This window comes from Panthera uncia, chromosome B4 (genome assembly GCF_023721935.1).
Source record: "Panthera uncia isolate 11264 chromosome B4, Puncia_PCG_1.0, whole genome shotgun sequence".
NCBI classification, from domain to species: domain Eukaryota; kingdom Metazoa; phylum Chordata; class Mammalia; order Carnivora; family Felidae; genus Panthera; species Panthera uncia.
The window spans coordinates 23,743,068-23,770,198 of record NC_064809.1 but is presented as its reverse complement, the minus strand read 5'-3'; the positions used below and the strand labels follow the sequence as shown (position 1 = coordinate 23,770,198).

The 27,131-nt window shown below is 39.2% G+C and overlaps 1 protein-coding gene across 1 annotated transcript in view; it reads right to left on the bottom strand.

Annotated features, from left to right (window-relative positions):
* GAD2 (glutamate decarboxylase 2) overlaps window positions 1-27,131 on the bottom strand; it is an 84,052-nt gene that overhangs the window by 37,726 nt on the left and 19,195 nt on the right. The window contains exon 8 of the mRNA XM_049624723.1: window positions 21,423-21,502. Within this exon, the coding sequence (XP_049480680.1) occupies window positions 21,423-21,502 (80 nt within the window). The remainder of the gene's footprint in view (window positions 1-21,422; window positions 21,503-27,131) is intronic.

The window sequence follows — 27,131 nt, the reverse complement described above, 5'->3', positions numbered from 1 at the left end:
ATGATGACAAAGTACCTCTCTCATAAGGTTTACATGAGGATTAAATGAGATAATAAATATAAGACATGATAAAGCACCGAGTATAAAACTCAATACATATGAGATGGTCTCGTTTTCACTAGCAGTAATTCTAGGAGTCGTACGACTTGTAGGATGTCACACAGCTAGCAGAGGGCAGACCGAGAAACCTTGAGCTGTCTGACATCGGAACCCAGGTTCTTCGCACCATACACTGGATGCCTTCCAAAGCTTTTATGGGGTTCAAACAAAATATCTGCCTCTCTGCAAGGCTGAGTTCTGGAACTGTAATGTATGTAATATCAATACTATGGCTTTTTGGAAGCCCCTCAAAGTGAGTAGTTCCCTGATTCCAATTCTATTTGTTATTAGCACTGTTTAGTAAAGTAAAAACCTATCACCTCCTACTAGAATATACTGCTCCGTCATCTCTTTTTTTAAATTATTTAATGTTTTTATTTATTTTTGAGACAGAGAGAGACAGAGCATGAGCAGGGGAGGGGCAGAGAGAGGGGGAGACACAGAATCTGAAGCGGGCTCCAGGCTCTGAGCTGTCAGCACAGAGCCAGACGCGGGGCTTGAACTCACGGAGTGTGAGATCATGACCTGAGCTGAAGTCGGACACTCAACCAACACAGCCAGCCAGGTGCCCCTGCTCCATCATCTCTTGATGATACTGTTCTTTCCTGCATAGCATCTAAATGCTATAGGACTAATCAAAATTTGCTAGGTTTTCTACCTAGTATTTTTACCCAGTCAGTGCTAAGCAGAACTATTTCTTCCATATAGATTGTGATATAGGAACAGTAAAGGGAGCTCATGGACCCAAGCAAATTTTCAAATTGCCCAGACTCTGTGGTGACTCGAAAATCTCAGACTCTGTGGTGACTTGAAACACTTTTACCGGAGAGATCCCCTGGGGAGAAGAGCTCCCTATGTCTCCACATGGCTGTTGCTGGTGTGTGTAACCTATCCAAGGACAGACCCGCAAGATAGGCTAATAAACAAAAGTCAAACAGATCAGGGGCGCCTGGGTGGCTCACTTGGTTTAAAGAACCCAACTCTGGACTTCAGCTCAGGTCATGATCTCACTGCTCTAGAGTTTAAGCCCCACATTAGGCTGCGTGCTGACAGCGTGGAGCCTGCTTGGGATTCTCTTGCTCTGCCCCTCCCTTGCGCATGCTTGCTTTCTCTCAAAATAAATAAACTTAAAAGAAAAAGTCAAAACAGTACTTGTATTACAAAACCAAACCCTCTGCCAAAAATTTTACCATAATTAGAAACAGTAAACTTCCTTGGTCCCTTTAATATGTAGTTTGATTTGGAAAAAAGAACTTTAACAGATAATCATATTTTCCTTTTAAGATTTGTTTTCCAATATGCACAATGAGATCACTTAGCATTATGGCCAGGATATGGGAGCAGGATATTTTTCGTGATTTTTGTATCTAATTCTAACAATTTTTTAAAAAAGATTTACCTTCTCCAAAAGCATTCACTTCACACACACACACACACACACACACACACACACACACATACACACATGCACACACACACACACATTCAGTCACTCACCCACTATGCAACAATTCAAGTGATGTGCAGTTGAGGACCCCAAGCATGATATGGTAAGGAGCTACTTTTGTTTTCATATGAAGCCTCCAGATTGCTGCCATTGGGTGCGAGCCTTAGAGCGCACAGAGAAGTGTGTGACGAAGGAAAGTTGTCTGAGGGCAAGAAGGTATGCTGGCCATCTCTCATCACTGCCTCAACTCCCCAAATCTGCCACTCCTCTTCCCTGAACACACTGGTAAGAGAAGAAGTGGATGATAGAAGTTCAATCACCATGTAAGGAAACATACTTGGCTATTCCAAGTAAGTTTTGAATCAAGGAGGAAATAAAAACTACAATTACAGAACATTAAAAATTAATGACATGGGAATACTACATATAAAAATATGAGAAACATCCTAAATCATTCTCAAAGGAAAATGAATAGCCTGACATGCTTTTGAAATTAAGTAACAGGGAATAAAAATAACTAAATATTTAATCCAAGAAACTAAGAAAATAAAAACAAACAAGGTAGGCAGGGGGAATGAATGAATTTTTTAATGAATTAGAAACTTTAGAAAGTAAACTAAATTAATAAATTCAAAAGCCAGTACACTGAAAAGATCAGTGAATATACAAGTATCTGATTAGTTCAGTAAAAAGAAAACATGTAGGGCTGCCTGGGTGGCTCAGTCAGTTAAGTGTCCAGCTCTTGTTTTTGGCTCATGTCATGACCTTACCATTTGTGGAACTGAGCCCCATGTGGGGCTCTATGCTGACAGCACAGAGTCTGCTTGGGATTCTCTCTCTCCTTATCTCTCTGTCCCTCTCCTGCCCCTCAAAATAAATAAATAAGCATTTAAAAAATAAAAAAGAGGGAAAATATTACATTTGAAATAAGAAAAGAGGTTATGGAAAAAGATGTTTTAGAATTATAAAAAAATTAGATGTAGAATTTTATGCTAATCTTAAAATTTTGAGTAAATATATAATTTTTCCCTGATAAAATATAAGTTAAAAGAAATGATTCCAGAATATGTAGAAAATTTAAAAAGACTAATAACCAAATAAGTGAGAAAAAAGTTGCCCAAAACCCATCACCTAAAATGACAGGCCCAGATGTTTTAATAGTGAATTTTAACAATTCTACTATTGGGAGGTAGTATGCTCTAAACTCTTACAGAGAAGACAATGGGGACCTGTGAGATCATTTCTAGAAACTAGCTAATACTAAAAGCAAAATCTGTCAAAGGTAGTTCAGAAAAGCTTATCAGCATATCTTATAGCTACAAAAATCTGGAATATGTTTTAAAATATAATACAGAGGAAATTACAGATTAACATCGGACCAAGTACAAATTGTTGCAAGAATACAAAGAATGGAAGGAAGGGGTAAAATAATAATGACTTTCTGTACCTATACATGAGTAAACAGAAATAATGTATAAGAAGAAAAATACAGATCTTTACCAAAGAATGCAAAAAATATCTGAATAAATGGAGAGACACATGTTATTTGATGAGAAAACTCAACACTGCAAATACACAGAATTGATCTCAACACAATTCCAACCAGCTCTCCATTGGGAGTTTTAGGGGAATGAGAATCTGAGAAAATAATTCTAAGGTACAAGTGGATGAAAACAATATTAAGAATATTCAATTTAAAAAAAAGGGGAGGGTTTAAAAAAATAAAAAAAATTAAAAAAAGGGGAGGGTATAGATTTTTCTTTACTAGAGTGTAGAACATATTATAACACTATAGTGATTAAAAAGTATGGCAATTGAGCCAAATGGGCAAATCAGTGGAACAAAAGTAAAATTAGGAAGTGATTAAAGAATAATTTTTTGGATCTCACATGGTGTTGAGACAACATCTGGCAAAAACTAAGTGGATAAAAAATAAAAAATAATTAGGTACCTCTCAGACACCATATATCAAAATAAATTTCAGTTAGATCAACTATTAAAATAATAATATAAAGGTTCTAGGAAAAAAGATGAATATTAACATGTACTAAGAATGGGGGAGACACCCCAGAGGTAGAAAATGGATAATTGATGATAGCTCTGACTACCAAAAAATGAGGTATTTTTACAAATACCATAAATAAAATTAAAAAGCAAACGATACATTTTGGAAAATATTTACAGCATATATACAAAAAGTGTTTTGTGTTCTTTTTCACTAATGAATGACTGAAAAGAATAAAATGCTCAACTTTGCTAATTATCAAAACTTCAAATGAAAATAATAAAAAAACAGTTTTCCTTTATCAAATTGACACAGGTCACTTAAAGGTTTTAGTTTCTAGGACTAGTAAGAACGTGGTGAATAGTCAGCCCTGTTTAGGGGCTGAGGGGGAGTGTAAATTGGCTGGTTCTTTTCTGAAGGGCAACATGCCAGCAAGTATCCAAACTCTTAGTGCAGACATAGTCTGGGGCTCAGAAATTCTATTTTTAGGAATTTTTCCTACGAAAATAATATAAGTATGCATGCAAATATTTAGCCACACTGATATTTATATTAGCAATTTTTTTAAATAGTAAAAATTTAAAGTAGCTTAAATGTCTAACAACAGATTTGTTAAGTAATATAAATTCCAAACAATAGATTATTAAATAGTAATTAAAAATGATGTTGGAGGGGTGCTGGGTGGCTCCGTCAGTTAAGCATCCAACTCTTGATTTCGGGTCAGGTCATGATCTCACGGTTTGTGAGTTGGAGCCCCACATCAAGCTCTGCATTGACAGTACAGGAGCCTGCTTGGGAATCTGTCTCCCCCTCCCCCCCCCCCTCTGTTGGAGATGCAGGAGAGAAGCATCAAAGAAAAGACTTCAAAAGGGAAGGGCTGGAGAAGGTGCAAGGCCTTAGGGCATGTTTACACAGCTGAACGCTGCTGTGGCTCAGCTCCTAAGGAACAAGAAACGTAAGGAACGCCAAGAGCCATTAACATTGTCCAGGGCCAGATCCTCCTTCACACCTGACCCTTCCTAGTGTATAGAAACCAATTCACTCGAAATTCAACCATGAAAAGCTAAACCATTAGACTGATTGACACACTTGCTTGGCGGACTTTATGCACATAGTCTTTAGCAATTATCCTAATAAAAAGAAGCTTCATTCTGGAGTTGGGGCCTCATTCTGACTCATTCTGAGTATGAGGACGTTCACTTAACTGCACTTTGCGGACTCATCTTTTGTGACTCTGGCCATACTCCCTGCAACATCTCTCTCTCAAAAATAAATAATAAATAAACATTTAAAAATGATATTGGAGAATTTCTAATGACATGAAAGTTGCTCATTATATTTTATTATGTAAAGCAAAGTTCTAATCAGTAGGTTTTATATTTAAATATACATAATATGTTTGGAACTATATACACCAGAGTATTAGGAGATTATGTCTAGATCCTTCTATTTTCCTATTTTTTATAATGAATATATTCTGTTTCTAGAATAAGAAAAGAATCTTGTTTTGTTTTTTTTTTTTAAAGAAGGGGCTATCCATTACCTAATACCATATACAAAAATTAACCCAAAATTGATCAAAGACCTGTATATAAGGGTTAAAACTATAAAACTCTTAGAAGAGAACATAGGACAAAACTTCATGAGATTGGATTTGGCAATGCATATTTTCATGGATATGATGCCTAAGGCACAAACAAAAAAAAGGAAAAATAGACAAATTGGACCTCAAAAATTAAAAACTCTTGTGCAATAAAAGATACTATCAACAGAATAAAAAGCATCCTATAGAATGGAAGAAAGAAAATAGTTCCAAGTTTCTGTAAAACTTGATAAAGGATTAACATCCAGAATATATAAAGCACTCCTTCAATACAACAACAACAATAACAAAGACCCAAACAACCTAAGTCAAAGGTAACCAGATGGACCTAGAGACACATATATGACATTACATCCAACAGCAACAGAAACACATTCTTCTCAAATGTACATGGACATTCTTCACAATAGATCATATGCTAGACCACAAAGCCAATCTTAACAAATTTAAGAAGATTTAAATCACATCAAGTATCTTTTCCAACCACAGTGGCGTGAAAGTAGGAATCAATAAAAAAGAAGAAAATTGGAAAAATTACAATAAGTATGTGGAAATGAAAACCACACTGCTGAACAACAAGTAGATCAAGGAAGAAATAAAAAAGAAATCAGAAAATATCTTTGGACAAATAAAAATGAAATACATCATAACAAAACTTATGAGATGCAGTAAATCAGTTCTAAGAGGGAACTTAATAAAAATCAATATCTCAAAATATCTGACTTTATATCTCAACGAACTAGAAAAGTAATAACAAACAAACCTAAAGTTTAGCAGAAGGAAGGAAACAATGAAGATTAGAGCAAAAATAAATGGAGACTAGAAAGATAATAGAAAAGATCAACAAAATTAAGATCTGGCTTTTTGACAAAAAAGAAACAAAAGCGACAAACCTTTAGCCAGACTAACCAAGAGAAAAAAGGGAGAAAAATAAAATTAGAAAGGAAAAAGGAAACATTACAACTCATACTACATAAATACAAAATATCGTAAGAGACTACTCTAAAAAATATTATGTCAACAAATCGGATAATGTAGAAAAAGTGAAGAAATTCCAAGAAACACACAACCTACTGGGACTGAATCATGAAGAAACAGAATTTCTGAGGAGACCAATAACAAGTAAAGAGATAAAAGCAATACCCAACAATTTCCAACAAAGAAAAGCCCAGGACCAGATGCCTTTATAGGTAAATTCTACCAAACATTTAAAGGGTTAATGGCAATCCTTCCCAAACTCTTCAAAAAAGTTGAAGAGGAAGAAACATTTCCAAACTCATTTTATGAGACCAGCATTACCCTCATACCAAAGCCAGATAAGGACACTACAAGAAAAGAAAATTACAGGCCAATATCTCTGATGAACATAGATGCAAAAATTCTCACAAAATACTAGCAAACCAAATTCAACAATACATTAAAAGGATCATACACAATAATCAAGTGGGATTTATCCCTGGGATGTAAGGATGGTTCAACATCTGCAAATCAATCAATTTGATACACCACTATAATGAAGGATTAGAATCATATGGTTATCTCAATAGAGACAGAAAAAGTATTTGACAAAACTCAACATCTTTTCATGATAAAAACTCTCAATAAACTGGGGTTAGAGGGAACCCACCTCGACATAATGAAGGTCATGTATGACAATCCAATTGTACTTAATGATTAGAAGCTGAAATATTTTCCTCTAAGATCAGGAAGAAGGCAAGAATGCCCACTTTTACCACTTCTATTTAACATAGTACTGGAAGTCCTAGCCAGGGCAATTAGGCAAGAAAAAGAAAAAAAAAAGACATTCAAATTGGAAAGGAAGAGGTTAAATTGTCTCTGTTGCACAGGACAGGATCTTATATATAGAAAACCTTAAAGACTACCAAAAACCAGTTAGAAGTAATAAATTCAATAAAGTTGCAGGATATGAAATTAACATAAAAAATCAGTCCCATTTACAGTAGCATGAAAAAGAATAAAATATTTTGAAATAAATTTAACCAAGGAGTAAAAGATATGTATACTAAAAACTATAAGATATTGATGAAAGAAGACACAAATGGAAAGATGTACTGTGTTCATGGATTGGAAGAATTAAGGTTGTTAAAATGTCCATATTACCTAAAATCCTCTCCCTATCAAAATTCAAATGGCATTTTTCACAGAAATATAAAAAACTATCTTAAAATTTATATGGAACCACAAAAGAATCCAAATAGCCAAAACAATCTTGAGAAATAAGAACAAATCTGGAGGCATCAGATTTCCTGATTTCAAACTGTATTACAAACATATTGTAATCAAAACAGTATGTTCTGGCATAAAAATAGACACATGGATCAATGAAACAGAACAAAGAGCCCAGAAATAAACCCATGAATGTACAGTCAAATTACCTTTGACAAAGGTGTCAAAAATACACAATGTGGAAAGGATAGGCCCTTCAATAAATGGTGCTGGGAAAACTAGACAGCCACATACAAAAATACGAAACAGGATCACTATCTCCACCATGGACAAAAATTAACACAAAATAGATTAGTGACTTCATTATAAAACCTGAAACCATAAAAATCCTAGAAGAAAACATAAGCAGTAAGCTCCTTGACATCAGTCTTGGCTATACATTTTTGGATTTGACACTGAAAGCAAAGGCAATAAAAGCAATAATAAACAAGTGGGACTACGTGAAACTAAAAACCTTCTGCACAGATGGGGTGCCTGGGTGGCTCAGTTGGTTGAGCATCCGACTCTTGATTTAGGCTCAGGTCATGAGCTTGGGGTTGTGGGATCAAGCCCCTTGTTGGGTTCCACACTTGTGTGGAGTCTGCTTAAGATTCTCTCTCTCTTCCTGTGCCCCTCTCCCCTGCTCTCTCTCTAAAATAAAATAAAACAAACAAAAACCTTCTGCATAGCAAAATAAAAGATCAACAAAATGAAAAGGCAATTTATGGCACGGGAGAAGACATTTGTAAACCAAATATCTGATAAAGGATTAATATCCAAATTATATAAAGAACTCCTACAACTCAATAGCAAAACCCAAATAAACTGATTTAAAATGGGCAAAAGACGTGAATAGATATTTTTCCAAAGAAGACATATAAATGACAAACAGGCATATGAAAACGTGTTTGACATCATTAACCATCAGGGAAATGCAAAGCAAAACTACAGTGAAATATCACCACATACCTATGAGGATGGCTATTATCAAAAAGACATGAAATAATAAATGTTGATATGGGTGTGGAGAAAAGAGAACCTTCGTCTGGTGCAACCACTATGGAAAACAGTATAGAGGTTCCTTAAAAATTAAAAATAGAACTACTGTATGATTCATGAATCCTACTCCTTGTTAAATATCCAAAGGGAATGAAGTCAGTATTGCAAAGAGATATCTGCATTCCCGTTATCACTGCAGCATTATTCACAATAGGCAAGATTAGGAAACAATCTGAGAGTTAATTAGTGAAGGAATGGATAAAGAAATGTGATACACACACACGCACGAACACACACACACACACACACACACACACACACACTGGAATATTATTCAGCATAAAAAGAAGGAAATTTATGACAGCATGGGTGAACCTGGCAGATACTACACTAAGAGAAATAAGCCAGAATAGAAAGACAAATATTATATAATTTCTTTTTTAAATTTTTTAATGTTTATTTATTTTTGACAGAGTGAGAGAGAGAGACTGAGTATGGGTTGGGGAGGGGCAGAGAGAGGGAAAGGGAGACACAGAATCTGAAACAGGCTCCAGGCTCTGAGCTGTCAGCACACAGCCCGATGCGGGACTCAAACTCATGAACCGTGAGATCATGACCTGAGCCCAAGGTGGACGCTTAACTGACTGAGCCACCCAGGCACCCCAATATTATATAATTTCACACACACACACACACACACACACACGTGTGTGTGTGTGTATATATATATATATATACATATATATGTATATATATATACATATATATATATGTATATATATATATATATGTATATATATATATACTTGAAAAAATCAAACTCATAGAAGCAGAGAGTAGAATGGTGATTGCCAGGAGCTATTGAGTGGGAGAAATGGGGAAATGTTGCCCCAAGAGTACAAACTTTCAGTTATAAGATGAGTAAGTTCTAGGGATCTAATATAAGTTCTAGTAAGTCTAATGATGACTTAATAATGTTATTTTGTATAGAGTTTGTTAAGAGAGTAGACATTAAGAATTGTCACTACCCCCTTCCCCCCCCCACACAAATGGTAACTGTGTGAGGTGATAGATATGTTAATTAGCTTGATTGTAATCATTTTACAATGTATGTATATATATCACAAATCATCATACTGTATACACTAAATATATATAATTTTTATTTGTCAGTTATACTTCAGTAAGACTGGAAAAATATATCTTCAAAAAAGTAAAAATAAGCAAGTGAAATTGTTTTTAAAAATGGGCAAAGGACTTGGATAGACATTGCTCCAAAAAAGATGTACAAATGGCTAATAAGCACATGAAAAGGTATTCGACATCACTAATCATCAGAGAAATGCAATCAGTATCACAAGGAGATACTATCACACCCATCAGTTTGGCCGCTATTAAAAAAAAAAACAAAACAGGGGTGCCTGGGTGGTTCAGTCGGTTGTGTCCGACTTTGGCTCAGGTCATGATCTCAGAGCTCATAAGTTCAAGCTCTGTGTTGGGCTCTGTGCTGACAGCTCAGAACCTGGAGCCTGCTTCAGATTCTGTATCTCCCTCTCTCTCTGCCTCTTCTCCACTCACGCTCTGTCTCTCTTCCTCAAAAATAAATAAACAAACAAACAAACAAACAAACAAACAAACCAGAAAGTGTTGACAAGGATATGGAGAGATTGGAATGCTTGCACACAGTTGGTGGAAATGTCAAATAATGCAGCCACTATGGAAAACAGTATGTCAGTTCCTCAAAAAATTAAAAATACAATTACCATATTGTCTATCAATTCCACTTCTGAATATATGCCCAAAAGAATTAAAAGCAAGGCTCAAAGAGATATTTGCATACACGTGGGCATAGCAGCATTATTCACAATAGCTAAGATGTGGAGGCATACCAAGTGGTACATACATGCAATGAAATTTTATCATTCAGCCCTAGGAAGGAAGGAAATGCTGACATTTGCTACAACATGGACCATCATTGAGGATATTATGCTAAGTGAAATCAGTCAATCACAAAAGGGCAAAAACGAGTCAGGTACCTAGAGTGGTCAAACTCATGGTGATCGAAAGTAGAAAGGTGGTTGCCAAGGGGTGGGAAGAGAGGGGGGATGGGAGGTTTTGGTTTAATGGATGTAGAGTTTCAGTTTTGCAAAGTGAAAAGAGTTTTGGAGATGGATAATGGTGATGGGTGCACAACAAAATGAATGTACTCCATTATCACTGAACTGTCGATTTAAAAATGGTTAGGATGGCAAATTTTAAGTGTATTTTACCACAATTTAAAAACTGGGGAAAAGGGGACAGAGGACCATGTTCAACCAGTAAACACTAGGAGCTGTCTTCTGAGTCCAAGCCCTGATTCTTCTTCACTTCCCAGCTAAGTGATCTTGGACATGATGCCCCTCTTCCAGGGTTAGGAGTCAAAGGGAGGAAGGTGGACTTACCATACTGCTGAGGACTATTGTGTACATAGAAACTTCACAAACTGTGTCAGCACCAGGTACGTGTGAGGGGATATACTCTTCCGTGTCTCTAATAAATGCATTAACTAGATCAATTGTATAAGGTGCTCAGGAGTCTGCCTGGCACATAATAAACACTCAGTAAGTGTCGGCAATTATTATTTTATAATCCTTCCTGATATAGGACATAATGAAGTGCATACACCTCTAGCACCTCTGAATTCTCTGCATGTAAACCCATAGGAAATATGACACTTAGAGGGCTTACCCCAGCCCTGCTCAGTAGTGATTGATTCAAGGTCTCTGCGAAAGCTATCCTATCACAGTGCACTCAATAGCTCCCCGGGGATCTGAAAGAGTTAATTAGCTTCCCTAACTGCCTTCAGACACTGGCCACAAGTCAGCTAATTTAATAAAAGAGTATAATGACCCCAGATTATTTACATTTTCAATTGTTTAAATCAACAGAATGACAAAGTGTGGTATTTAATAAGCACAAGGAAATGTTATCTAACTGTAATTTATAAAGCTGAGAGATGTGTGAAAATAAAAAAACTAAAATTTATACAAAAACATAAGCGTTCACTTTGTGGTATACAAGTATTCATCATAATACCTAACAGAAATCTTGAATTACAAGGATGGCCAGTGACTCCTCTAGTCCTCTGCCAACCAGGTATCACCTGTCTTGCTCAGATTTGTTTTCTATAAGGTTTTACAACAATTTACATAATTTAAAGGAAACCCTGAAGGGAGGAATAAGAGATGGAAAAATGGGGAGAGTGCTAGAGAGAATTAATGTCTTTAAAAATTTTTTTTAAAAAGTTTATTCATTTATTTTGAGAGAGAGAGAGAGAGAGAGAGAGAGAGAGAGAATCCTAAGCAGGCTCTTCACCATCAGCACAGAGCCCCATGAGGGGCTAGAACTCATGAACTGGGAGATCATGACCTGAGCTGAAACCAAGAGTCAGATGCTTAACTGACTGAGCCACCCAGGCACCACTAGAGAGAATTAATTTCTAAATGCACCTATGAGTCCATACTCATGGTAAATACACACACACACACACACACACACACACACACACACACATACACACACAGAGTGAGGAGAGGTCTTCCTCATAGTAGAATGACAGGAACTGATAAATAGAGAAGAAGTGATGGAGTTAGAACACCACTGTTTTGCAACCATCATAGTCATAATTTGGGCAAGAACCTTCAATGGATGCTACATTAGTGAGTGAATGTTTCAGGAGGAGCTGAATATTTATATTGTCGTGAAGCATCTCCTAGAAGATAACCTGCAAAGTAAGAATAGTCATTTTGCAGGGGAGAAATCTGGCAGACACTACCCTAAGTTGACATTACTAATAACATGACAAACCTCCTGAGGAGGAACAACTGAGAAAGACAAGGATCACCCCCCTGGAATTCCTGCCTAAAATGCATTGCTTGGATCTAACCATGAGGCAATATGAGACAAACCCAAATTAAGAAATATTCTTCCAAATAAATATGCTCTTCAAAAATATCAATATCATGAAAGACAAAGGAAGAATGAGGAAACATTCCAGATTAAAGGAAACTAAAGACACATGACAACTGAACATAATGTGCGATCTTGGACTGGGAATAAATAGCTCTAAAGAATATTATTGGGGCAACTGATGAAATTTGAATAAGGTATATTGATTAATAATTGTCTTGTGTCAAGGGCAGATCTCCTGATTTTGATCATTGTACTATGGTTATGTAAGTGAGTATCTTTGTTCTTAGGAAATGCACATTGAAGTATTAAGGGGCAAAGTGGCCTGATGTCTTCATGGAATTCTTAAATGGTTCAGAAAAATCTGTATCTATAATATACATATAATTTATATTTGTAATATTAAAATATTTATTACATTCAAGATATAATATTGAATTATATACGCGGAGAGAAACAGAACTCTAAAGCATGCATACTGAAACTTTCAATGGATTAAAGACCTAAATGTGAAACCTGAAACCACTCTGACATTAACCACAGCACCTTCTTCTAGATATGTCTCCTAAGGCAAAGGAAACAAAAGTGAAAATAAACTTTTGGGACTACAACAAAATAAGAAACTTTTACACAGCAAAGGAAACCATCAACAAAACAAAAAGACAACCTACTGAATGGGAGAAGATATTTTCAAATGACACATCTACTAAGGGGTTGGTACCCAAAATATAAAAAGAACTTAGATAATTCAATACAAAAAGATCAAATAATCTAATTAAAAATGGGCAGAGGATCTGAACAGATGTTTTTTCAAAGAAGACATAGAGACGGCCAACAGATACATGAAAAGATGCTCAACACCACTCATCATCAGGGAAATGTAAGTCAAAACCACAATGAGATACAACCTTATAGCAGTTAGAATGGCTAAAATCAAAATGACAAGGAAGAACAAGGGTTGATGAGGACGTGGAGAAAAACGAACCCTCAATCACTGTTGGTGGGATGCAAACTGGTGCAGCCACTGTGAAAGACAGTATGGATGTTCCTCAAAAAATTAAAAAGAGAAATACCATATGATCATATGATCAAATAATTCCACTACTAGGTGTAAGGAAAATGTGATACACACACACACACACACACACACACACACACACACACACAGTGTGTGTAAGCCCAGGGCTTTGCCCCTCCCCCACTCACAGGTCCCTAATCTTTCCCTTGTCCTTCCAGAGCCTGTTTCCTCTCTCTTGCTTCCTTCTAGTTGTATAATGTAAGATAACAGCAGAGCTCTTATGAGTTCTGCAGAGAAAGACCCTACACAATTTTAGCCAAAGGAATAAGGAACTCACAAGAGAAATTAACTTCTATTTTATCCCTTCTTTTTATATAATTCACATTTTTTCTCCCTAGCAGGTCCTTCATCTCACATGAAATATGCCTTAAGCACCCTCCTTAAAACAATGAAACCAAAAACCATCCTGAATTTAATACCTGCTCCAGCTTCTATCCTCCCTGCCTCCCTTCATGGCTCAACCTCTAGAGAGGCTGTCTATATCTGTTCACTCTTCCCTCCCCTCCACCCGCCCTTCACCCACTGCAAACTGCCTTTTGCCCTCACCCCTCTATTGATTTTTTTTCATGTTTATTTATTTTTGAGAGAGAGAGAGAGAGAGAGAGACAGAGACAGACACAGAGCATGAGTGGAGGAGGGGCAGAGAGAGACACACACACAGAATCTGAAGCAGGCTCCAGGCTCTGAGCTGTCAGCATAGAGCCCGATGTGGGCTTGAACTCACAATCTGTGAGATCATGACCTCAGCCGAAGTCAGAGGCTTAACCAACTGAGGCACCCAGGTGCCTCACCCCTCTATTGAAACTACTCTTGCCAAACTCACCAGCTACCTCCTCATAACTAAAGCTGATGGGCAGCTGTTGACCCTCAATTTCATCTATTGGTAGCATTTGAGGCCGTTAAACCACTTCTTCTAGAAAGATTCTCATGGCCCTCATGGCCCCCATTCCTGATTCTCCTCTAACAACTCTGGCTGTTCCTTCTCAGTCTCCACTGCAAGACTCCCATAAGTCTGCTTATCCCTGAAATGTAGGTGCTACTTAGAGTTCTTTCCTAGGCCCACTCTGTGTGGCTTCCATTGTGTAATTTCAGAGCTTCAGGCTCATATTTCAGAATGCCTATCTGAATCCTCACTTGGCCATCTTATAAGCTCTGCAAACTCGACATATTCAAACTTGAACTTTTCACTTTGGCCAGGGTTCCTTATCTCAGAGAACAGCACCACACGGACTGAGCTGACAAGCCAGAAGGCTGTCATTCATCCTTGATTCTTCTTTCAACCTGCATACCAACCAGTCAATAATTCCTATTCATTCCAGCATTCATTCCAGCTGACATCAGGTCAGCACCATTCAGCATCAACTCATATCACTGCCGCAGCTACCAACTTCCAGCCTCCAACCTACAATTTACTCTGTATTTAAAATGATCTTTCTAATGGTAAAATACGATGTCACTTTGCTGCTCAAAACCCTTCGGTGGCATCTCATGTCTTCAACCTAAAGTCGAAACATGGCTCATAGAATCCTTCATGATGAGGACATTCTGACCATTTCTCCCCAGAATTTCTTTTCAGTTCCTTGGGCAAGCCAACTTCCCTCACATCCATGACTTAGAATGTGCCATGGCCTCTGCCTGGAACATTCTTTCCTCTTCACTAGCTAATTCCCATCATCCTCCCTCTGGATGTAGAATTACATGTGAATCAATAGCAACCTGTACTTGCCCTCACATAGCACATACCTTTCTCAAGTGTTATCCCATGTTCCCAAGTCTGCCTTTGCACACTAGACTAAGTTTTGTAGCATCTGTGACTATGTCTGCCTTGTTCACGACTGTGTTTCCAGTCAAGGCCACTGCCAACATCCAAAGAAGCCTCTCATAAGGCTCCCACATCTATCATATGGGAACTCTGTATAGAAGTTTTCTCCCCTCTGCTGTCTGAACTCTTGGGAAACATCTTTTTGTTTAGTGGCCTAACCCAATTCTAAAATATCACTCACTCCTCTTTCACAAATATTTATTTTTCTGTAGATATTAACTCATACTTTTCTTCTCTATCCTTAGTCACCATCAATGAAGCACTAATTTGGATCCCAGAAAATATTAGACCTAATCACACTAAAGTAAAAATCCATTAATCTCAATACTGTGAAGATTCAACTTTTTGGTTATAAGGAAAAAGAACTCTTAAACTAGATCTTAGGAAATCAAGGATGCATCTAGCACATTTTCCTCTTTTGAATTTAACAATTTTTACAAAAATAGAGCACTCTTCGCATTCAAATGTAAGACATGGTGAAATGCAGTTTTCCATTGCCTTACTTTACTTATTAGAGTAATAACAAAGTTAAATATGCTTTTTGATTTTTATCTCTGAAACAACCTTTTCCAAATAAATGAAGATTTATTACGTAGTTCTCTTTATTTGAGTTTTAACTGAGAACCATGTTTCACTTTGAATGGGTTACCAAACTGAGCCCCTGTGATTACTAATTAAGAGACAGTATCTTGCAGTATTTTCTTCCATATGTGGCTTTGGGCTTGTTGTTAGAAAGGCACAGGGGCACCTGGGTGGCTCAGTCGGTTAAGTGTCTGACTCTGGCTCAGGTCACGATCTCATGCTCCATGGGTTTGAGCCCCACGTCAGGCTCTGTGCTGACAGCTCTGAGCCTGGAGCCTGCTTTGGATTCTGTGTCTCCCTCTCTCTCTGCCCCTCCCTCGATTGCTCTCTCTCTCTCTCTCTCTCTCTCTCTCTCTCTCTCTCTCTCAAAAATAAATAAACATGAAAAAAAATTGAAAAAAAAAAGAAAGAAAGGCACAGACCACTCTTCACTAGGACATTTTGCTTCATTGTGAGCTTGCTACTAAGTCAACTGTCTGCCGAGAACAAGATAAAACCTATCACCCCCTCCACTGACAGACTAACATGCAGAGTCAGAGTAACTGTAAGAAATGAATGTCTTCCAGAGCAGGTCCAGGTTCATGTTTTGCAAAACCTGGATGAACTTTGCAAAACACATTAGGAGAAACGAGAATGCAGATACACACTTTGTCAGCTTCAAGTGATTTTCTGAACTGCGCATCTGACTTTCACAAGGAGGGGAAAGAATAAAAACAAAATGGCTGCCAAGCATGTTTTAACTGATTCTGACTGGAAGGGTGGCTACTGTCCAGTCGGGATGACTGGAATGACTGTCCAGAGCCTGCTCCTTGGCTCCTGACCCCAAACACTTCAATTGCATTTAATCCATTAGGCCACGCTCTGTCTTAAACTCATTCCGTAGAGATGATATGAATTATCAATATAGAATTAAAGACTGCATTTCACTACCAACACAGCTTTGAGCTTTTCCCCCAACATGCTCTCATACAATACTGCTAGGAGAATAAACTGGCAAAACCTTTGAAAGGCAATATGGTCTGATGTATCACTTTCCTTAAGAATATTTATATAATTTAAGTTAGCAACTGTACTAAGAAATAATCATAAATAGAGAAGCCCTGGGCACATAAGAATATTCACTGAAGGATAGAAAGGTTATTTATAACAGCAACACCAGAAATGAGGAAATGAACATGAGGGGAGTAATATTTTGTGCTTGCTTTCTACTACATATAATTTTTAGTATTTTACATTTGCGAACACATTTAATCTTCATAACAACCCTATGAAGCAGGGCTTTTCCTTTTTCCTTTTTTCAGATAAGAATAGTGAGACAGATAAGGATCTGCCCAAGCTGGTGCTGGAGCTGAGATAGGAAGGATAGGGTGTCAAAACAGTCCAGCTCTGGAGTCTGCCCTTCAAAGTACTATCACTTCTGTGCTTTCTCACATAGTCACTCCTCACATATTATGTAGTTAAGCATGTTTGTAATAACGTGGAGAAATGCTTATCATGTCTAGCTAGGAAAAGAAATGTAACCACAAATATGTAAATTAAAAAAGGAAAAGAGGGGCACACCTGGGTGGATCAGTCGGTTAATTGTCTGACTCTAGATATCGACTCCTGACTTCGGCTCAGGTCATGATCTCACAGTTCGTGAGATTAAGCCCTGCATCAAGCTCTGCACTGACAGTGCAGAACCTGCTTGGGATTCTCTCTCTCTCCCTCTCTCTTTACTCCTCCCCTGCTTGCTCTGTCTCTCAAAATAAATAAATAAATAAACATTAAAAACCTTTAAGAAAAAGAAAAAAAACCCCACACCTCTATGGTTTGAATAAGATATTCAAGGTTTAGACACCAATATGGTATTAGTGATAATCTTTGGGTGGTGGAGTTACAATTTTTCCCCGTTATTTTGTATTTAAAAAATTTTTTTTGACGTTTATTTATTTTTGAGACAGAGCATGAATGGGGGAGAGTCAGAGAGAGAGGGAGACACAGAATCTGAAACAGGCTTCAGGCTCTGAGCTGCCAGCACAGAGCCCGACACGGGGCTCAAACTCACGGACCATGAGATCATGACCTGAGCCGAAGTCAGATGCTTAACGGACTGAGCCACCCAGGCGCCCCATTATTTTGTATTTTTTAAAGTAAGCATGTATTTTCTTTCAGATGGTAAAAATGATCACTTAGTCCTCTTTAAAGCTCTCATGTGCTTCCTACTCCCACTCACCTTTCCCTCTACCTGCTGACCTTGAACGACACAGGTTTGAACTGTGCAGGTCCATTTACATGTGGGTATTTTTTCATAAATACAGTACAATACAATAAATGTATTTTCCTTCTGATTTTTTTAAATGTTTATTTATTTTTGAGAGAGAAAGAGAGACAGAGAGGCTGTGAGCAGGGGAGGGGCAGAGAGAGAGGGAGGCACAGAATCTGAAGCAGGCTCCAGGCTCTGAGCTCTAAGCTGTTAGCACAGAGCCTGACATGGGGCTTGAACTCCTGAACCGTGAGATCATGACCTGAGCCAAAGTCAGATGCTTAACCAACTGAGCCACTCAGGTGCCCCTCCTTCTGATTTTGTTAATGATATTTTCTTTTCTCTAGCTTACTTTATGGAAAGAATATAGTATATAATACATATAACACAAAATATGTGTTGACTGTTTATGTTATTGGTAAGGCTTCTGGTCAACAGCAGGCTCTCAGTAGTTTAGTTTTTGGGATGTCAAAAGTTATATGTAAATTCGACGGCACAGGATGGGGGTGGGGGTCAGTGCCCCTTGACCCCCATGTTTTCAAGGATCAATTGTATTTCCTTCCTCCTTGCTTCACTTCATACTTCCACTGTGAATTTTTTTTTCCTCCTGGGCCTCATTTCTCCCATCTCTTATTTCTTATCTTTTTTTCTTTCTTCTCCTTCTTATTCTTCTTCCTGTGTTACTCTCTCCTCCCTTCCCCATCCATCCCATAAGGCTCATGAGCAGAAGGAGGAAAAGTCCCCATAGCCCTAACTTCCTAATGGCCCTTTCCGTCTGTACCCTCCTGATGGGTATATGTAAGGGGAAGGGAGGTTGCAGGGTATTTTGTGATAAAAACCGATAATTTTTAACATTATGTTTTAGTTTTTCTAGTGGCTTCTAAAATTGCTGATATAAAATTCTTTGACGTGAAAATGTGAGGTCACTTGGCTAGTCACCGATTCTTGACCCCACTGGTTTCCCAGCATTCTCTGCTTTCTGCTCCTTTCTCTGCTGCTGGTGAATGATGGGCACCTTTTGGCATTTCTTCCCGGCAGCCCTGTGTTCCCTGTTCCTGCAACATTCTTGCTTTTTCTTCTTGCTCTTCCTTCTTCCAGGCCTGCACTTCTCTTTGGACCATGATGCTACCCTCAGTCAGTAGTCCTCAGGCCACGCTTTGGCTCCCGGAAATGGCTGGTTGGCTGGTTTTATTGACTCACTCCAAGGCCCCTTGCATTGTTAAAACCTGAATCTGACAGGAGTAGAAGCGGTAATATCGATGGCTTGAGGAGTGAAGGGTTCCCTCTGTTCTCCCAGGTCATCTGCCAGACCACTGGGATTCAAGTCAAGAACACCTGCTGACCAGGCTGGCTTAGAAGACTGAGTGGGTCAGGTAATTAAGGCCTGTCTAGATGATTCTTCCTCAGACTCTAGGCTCCTTTTAAGAGTTGGCTACAGATTTTGGTATGTGTGTTGCCGAAGCGAGCATAAGAGTTGGCTACCAATTGAGAAAAATGTTAGTCACCTAAAGTTTTATTCCCAGTTAGCAGGTTTTGCTAACTTTCCAGTGCCAGTTTTCTTCTTAAATCTCGGTTCTCAAGTACCTTATAGTATTGGCAGTCTCAAAAATATAAGCACTTTTTGGGGCATCTGGGTGACCCAGTCAGTTAAGCAGCCAACACTTGATTTTGGCTCAGGTCATAATCTCAAGATTCATGAGTTCAAGCCCCACATTGGGGGCTTGAGATTCTCTCCCTCTCCCTCTCTTTCTGCCTCTCCCCCACTCATGCACTCTTTCTCTCCCTCTCTCTCCCTCCCACTCAAAAAAAAACCCACAAAACTTGAAAAAGTCTTCAGATTATACATATATATATGTGTGTGTGTGTGTATATATATATATATACACACATATATATCCTTCCTCAAAATGTGCTTGCCTGGCTCCATTCCTCATAATAATTTCCCACCCATCGTATTGCTAGAGCCTCATGACCAGCCTCACTGACCTAGGTCTCTCCTGTTCCTGCTTCCTGAAGGATGATTTCGATCATACTCTTCTCAGATAAAAATGCTTTCGGGTTACCTTTATTACTGACCCAACAAACTCAAATGCTAAGTTTAGCATTCCCCTCACCATCCCCATAACAAGGAAAAAAAATCACTTTTTCTGATTGTAAAAGTAACCTGTATTCATTGTAAGCAATCAAATAAGGTCAGGCAAGACATAAAGGTGTGAACAAGAAAGTGGCAATCCCTTGTAATTTTCCCTCCCAGAGAGAGAGGTGTCATTAATCAGTTTGTTTTGTTGAGCTTTCAAAATCCCACATGGCCCACTGGATTCACCATGGCTGTCCGTCCCCAATGCCTCTGGTCAGGCCCCGTTCCTCAAGCCCCACAAGCTGACTCCTACTTCTGGGGCTTTGCTGGTGGTGTTCAGTCCTCTGTAATGGCCCCCATCTTCCCCTCCCCCCATCCACTTCATCCCTAGCTTTGAAAATCTTTTGAAAGCACAAGTTCTCCTTGCTGCATGGAGCCTTTCAAGCCTTACCAATGCTCAGAGTATGTACTCTGTGCCACACGATTCAACCAGAAAACTGTCTCCTGCTGGTGCGACCCCATCTCTCCTAGATCATATACTGTCAGGGAACCAGGATCATACCTTATGCTTTCTGAAGCCTCATGATATGGTGGGCACTCACAAATGTCTGTCTAATAAATACTTATGAAAAAATAAATGGTTGAGTAGCTTCCTTCTAATTTAGTGAAATATCTTAATTCTTTGGAGACTACATTTAATTTTTTATAGGTTACAGACCTATAGGCTAGTGAAAATTTACATGGATATAGTGGAAATGCCTTTTAAGTTCCGTACTTCTATTTCCAGAATACCTATGACATTTGCGTGCCTATTAAGGCAGGGATTTTCCTTATGAGAACCCTTTGGTTCCAGCACAGAGTGGATGAGTTGCTGGGGCATCATTTACTTCTTGCTCACTAAACTGTCCCCCCTTCTGTAATCAGTCCATCAAGTTCACACAATTGTGGCACCGAGAATGATGATACGTCCATAAATCAGTGCTCAAACTGCTGGTTGTTGCTTAAGTGCCCAGGTGATGAATGTCCTTCTGCACCTTCTTAGTGCAGAATATTTTGATTGATTTAACAAAGGTTCCAATTCAGTCAAGGGCCATGAAACGCTCCATGGCGTTGAGGAACAACATCCCAGGACTCCAAGCAAGAGCCCATGTGAAAAAGAAACAGCGAAACATAAGCAGGGATGGAGGTAGGTTTGCTGCCCCCCCCAGCCAATGCCTATTTTTGGACTAAAAGATAATACATGTGGAAGTTGCAAATTGCCAACCAACAAGGGTTGCAGATTCGCACTCACCTCTCATCGCATTTAATCAGAATCACGCTGTCTGTTCCAATCCCCAGAGCTGCAGCTCCCTTCTTGAGAGAAAAATGACTCTAAAAAAAAAAAACATTTATAATTAGTTGTGTGTAAATTCAAGATCCATTCCCTCAGCTGTTTTTTTTTTTCTCCTTTTATTTTTAATCTCCCTCAAAAAACCTCACTTGCTGAGAGAAGATGGCATCTTTCCATTGAGGTTTGTTTTTTTAACCTGTGGTGAAAGGCACATAACATAGAATTTACCACCGTAACCATTTGTAAGTATACAGTTCAGCGGCCTTAGGTACATTTATGTAGCTGTGCAACCATCATAAACCATCCATCTCCGGAATTCTTTTCATCTTGCAAAAGTGAAATTCTGTACCCATTACACAATAATTCCTCATTCCTCCCTCCCTCAGCCCCTGGCAACCACCACTGTACTTTCTGTCTTTATGAATTTGACTACCTTTGGTGCCCCATGAAAGTGGAACCATATAGTATTTGTTAGTTTGTGACTGGCCTATTTCACTCAGCATAGTCGTCCTCAAGTTTCATCCATGTTGCAGCCTGTGCCAGAGTCTCCTTGTCTGTCCATTCATCCATCAGTGGATACTTGGGTTGCTTCCACCATTTGGCCATTGGGGATAATGGTGCTATGAACATGCGTGTACAAATATCCCTTTGAGCCCTGCTTTTAATTCTTTTGGGTATAAACCCAGAAATGGAATTGCTGGGTCAATGGTAATTCTATTTTTGAGGAATTGCCATACTATTTTTCATAGCAGCTGCCCCATTTTACATCCCCACCAGCAGTTCCCAATGGTTCCAACTTCTCCCCAAACTTGCCGATAGTTGTTATTTTCTGTTTTTTGGTAAGAGTCATTCAAATGGGGGGGAGTGGTATCTCATTATAGGTTTCAATTTGTATTTCCTTAATGATTACTGATGTTGAATGTTTTGTGTGCTTATTGGCACACATTGTACATTGTCTTTAAAGAAATGCATATGCCAGTCTTTTGCCCATTTTTAACAGGTTGTTTTGTGGTGGTTGTTGTTGAATTCATTCGAGTTTTTATTTCTTCTTTCTTTCTTTCTTTCTTTCTCTCTCTTTCTTCTTCTTCTTTTTTTTTTAGAGAGAGAAAGAACATGGGCAAGCAGGGGAGGGGCAGAGGGAAAGAAGGAGAGACAGAATCCCAAGCAGGCTCCATACCTAGCACAGAGCCCAACATAGGGCTCGATATCATGACTATGAGATCATGACCTGAGCCAAAATCAAGTCAGACACTCAACCAACTGAGCCACCCAGGGGCCCCTCACTTGAGTTTCTGAGTGAAGATAATAAGACCCTGGAAATTATAAATGGACCTGCTACCCCAACAGACAATAATCCAAACCAATTCTACATATAAGGCATAAAAACAAGTCAACTGACTCCAGGAGCTATGTACAATATGGCTTCCAGGCTTATATTTTCCTACCAAGAGATTACACTCAGTGTCTCTCAAGTTCAGTGAAATTGTGGGCACTCAAGAGAAGAAGTTGGCCTTAAATCCAGCACTCTTTACCCCAGACTTGGCGCAAGAACTAGTTGCTGTGTGGGCGACCTCTCATCCTGAGGCAGGAGCAGGGAAAAGGCATCAGTCACTGGCTTGAGGAGGATAGTGTGCAGAAAAGGCCACACTGACAAGCCACTGCCAGATCTTTGTTTGTGCTTTTGGTTATTGATCGAGGGTAGGCTTCTGAATCTCAATGGCTGTAATCACAGGGCAATTTGGAAAACTGAGAGAGGCTAACCTAAGCCCAGCTGTATGGCATCTGCCCAGCAGCCTCTTACTATTAACTACACATCATTAAGCTGTCCGAAAGGAGAGCTGCTTCCTCAATTTACATCTCCAAAGGGTTGCTGACTGGAATTTTAAGTTAGAGTTTGGAGTGTACTCTCTCTGAATGCCCACTTTTGACTCATCTGAATTCTTATATATGCAGCATAGGAACTATTAACATATATATTTTTAGGGGGTGTGTCTAATAAGCAAGAAGAAATCACATTGATAACAGCAGCAAATAATGTAAACCAATAAATGAGGCCCTGGACAGAGGAGTTTAAAAGGCCCAGTGTACCCAAGGAGTAATGACAAAGGGCCATAAGCCTCATTTTACAATCAGAAAGACGAAGTAGACAGTCGTTACCAAGATACCTGGGAACTAGGAGAGAAAGCTTAACTGGGTTTGTAAAGATGCATGACTCCCCCAACAACACAAAAAAGTGTTCTCTCTTGCATCGTTAGCAGATCCCCGGGTGACCCCCAGAAGAAAGAGCTCAGGGGGAAATGGCACAGAACAGAGGGACCAGCTGCCCACTGAGCAAGCACAAACCACTCAAATGAAGTCCCTCAGTGAAGGAGCTCCTAAGCACTGTTAAAACCAAACACAAATGGTGGCCAGACTTGAAAATTTCCTGAGCAGACAAAATCAGTTTAGTCCTACAAGCAGAGCTTAATTTAGCTTATTTTGCATGACAAGTGAGGCTAACAACTCAGGTCACATCTTGCTTCTGCCTCTGAAAATCATAACAGAAACTTAAATTGTTCCCCCAAATTGATATGAGGTAACCACTAGGCAATGCTCTTTCATTTCAGAGAATTCTAATACTGTTCCCAGTCACTGTGAAGAGTCAACAGTCACTGCTACCACACCATATAAACTGCTTGTAACAATATACTCGGAGTCTCATACCCTGTTTTGGTTTGAGCGCTCTGGGTTTGCAAAGTCTCTTTTTGGCGTGTGCACAATAAACTTTCACTAATTACTACTACCTCAGTGAGTCCTTGGTTTTACTTTTGTTTTTGTTTTTGTTTTTCCTAAATCTTTGATAGTACTAAACTGCCAAATGGCAGTTTCTCTAAGTAAGAGATCTGGTGCACCTGGTCAATGAGAGGAAGTAGTCTTGTCTGTTTTTTAATGAGAAAGAATAGGGATTCTCAAATGAGGGGCAATTACCTAGGATAATTGATCACTCTAGCAAATGCCACACACGTAAAGAAAAAACACATGCCCAAATAGAAGGCTTCAAGATGGGGAACGAAAAGGGATATGAGGCATGAAAAAGAAGATTAGGTACCGAACACTGAGCCTGTTTACATTTTCAGGAAAGAGAGCAGGGAAATCACTAGATGTTATCCACAAATAGCAAGGGACCGTGGAGAGCAAGGAGCCAGAGGAAAAAAAAAAAAAAAGACACTACCTAATGAGGAAGAAACAGTGAAAACAGCTTAAATGGCACATCTCTGTGCTGGTGAGAACACATCGGGAGTCATTTTTAATCCTTGGCACCATGTTTAATGGACCTACTTGTTGATGAACCACAGCAGAGCAGCATGCTGGGAGCTGAGGAGCCCAGAAACCAGGTGTTTGAAGAGAGCTCAGAGGATGCTTGTTCATGGGCAGAGGGCAACCAGGACATGTGGCATGGGTGGCCCTCATATCTGAAGGGCTGTGTCAAGGTAAGAGGAAAGGGACAGATGGTTCTGGGTGGCTTCAGAAGGTAAAGCTGTGAACAAAAATTGAAAGCTACAAGGATTCGGATGTGTCCCCAAATCATCAAGACTCTTGTGATGATCAGTCATTCATCAACAGAATGGCTGGGGAATGAGTTAATGAATATCCCCCGTATCTCCTCCACCCTGATCTTGGAAAAATAATAGACTTGCTAGAATCTAGGGCTTATTTAGAACTATATCATATTTCTATTTGGGTAATAGATATTAAAACCCATCTGATTTTTATTTTTTTACAAAATGAAAATCCAAGATTGATGGGAGATTAACTTCTCTATCCTTTTTTAAAAAAATCACAAGTAATCTAGATACAGGCTACATGATTCAGCTGACATTTAAAATATGTGCAAATAGGGGGGCCTGGGTGGCTCAGTCAGTTAAGTGTCCAACTCTTGATTTCAGCTCAGGTCATGATCTTGGTGTTCATGAGATTGAGCCCCACATAGGGCTCTGCACTGGGTGTGGAGCCTGCTTAAAATTCTCTGTCCCTCTGCCCCACTCCTGCTCATGTGCACTCATGCACACTCTCTCTCTCTCAAAACAAAATAAAATAAAATAAATAAAATATGTGCAAGTAACCATGGGGTTGTATAGTTATAAAATAATTGTAATTAAAAAAATAAGCTGGCTTTCTGGGCTTGGGTAGGATAAGATTATCCAGAGTAAGAATGCGTGGGGGTGAGAGCCCACAGGCTGGGGCAGGGGCATGAGCTCCATCATTCCATCTAGCCCTATGACTAGAGGGTACGCATCAGCTCCTTCCTTCAGTAATGGGGACAATAAATCTTTTCTGTCTTTAGGGATGGTGGGAGAATAAGGTGAATAGGGAAAAGCTCTGAGACAAACCACTTCAGTCTCTTGACATGCTGGTTTCTCTCCCTCTATTACAATTTAGATAAGCAGCTTGGAAACCTGATTATAACTATGTCAAGCCATTGTTGGTCACATCCAAATTTTTAACGGAGACTCAGATTCAACTACTTAGTGGACCACGGGGCCTCAGGGAAAGCTTCTGCTAAGCTCACGGACACAAAGATTTTTAAAACGGCCCTCAGTCCCCTGCTACCTCCCCTATTTCATCACCTGCCTTGCTTCCTCTTGCTCTTTCTACTGCTAGCACTGGTCTTCTTAGTCTTCTGTGCGCTCACGAAGCTTGTTCTTGCCTCTCAGCCTTTGTACTTGCCATTCCATTTCTTGGGCAATCCTTCCCTCAGACATTTATATGGCTCCCTCCCTCATTCGATGTAGGTCTCTGCTATATATCACCTCCACAAAGACCTTTTATGAGCATCTTGTAAAACAGCCCACTACTGCCCCATTCTCTTGTCAGCATGTGGCATTAAAGCAAATATTTATTAGTTTACTATCTGTCCCCTACTAGAACACAGGTTACATGAGGGCAAGGACTTAGCTGTAGCATATAGTTAACACGGATTTATCAAATTTGACCATATGCTCAGAGAACAAGTCCAGAAAAATGTCTACTATTTATTGACACAAATCTCTGGCCACAAATCCCAATATTGAGGTGTGGCTTTGGTGATTGGGGCCAGATGATGGTGGCCTAAATAGACCCCAACACCTCTAATCTAAAGCTCATTCTAAAAGCAAGTCCAGAGATCTTCCTGACATCCATCCCAAAGGGCCCAAGATGGGGTCCTTCCCAAGCAGGAAGCTGCTGTAGGCCCTGATAGCCAGATCAGCCATTTTGGGAAGAAGCAACTCAAAACTTCAAACAAGGAAAGAAAAAGGACACACTAGGTTGGAAATGTCAGTTCTTGACTCTTCTGACATTCTGTCAAAAGCTCTATCTTCTATCTCTAAGGTCTATTCATTATCCTTGGACTTGAACCCCTTTGTGAGTGGAGTGAATGAAGCATGTTTGGAGGAACACCAAACAGAGGTGGATGGGGGGCCTTACATAGCAGGACCCCCAACAAATATGTCGTGAAGCCCAACCTACAAAAGAGGTGAAATCTGCTTCGTTGACCCCTCTGCATGTTTTGGACACCGCTCCCCGCTCAGCAATTATAGGAGCAACAGTCTTTCCCTTGTCCTCCTTTTTCTCCACACTCCTCCCATACACCTACTGGTTTGCCCCTATACATCCTGAGATTTGATGAAAATGATAGCCTTTTCTGCCTTA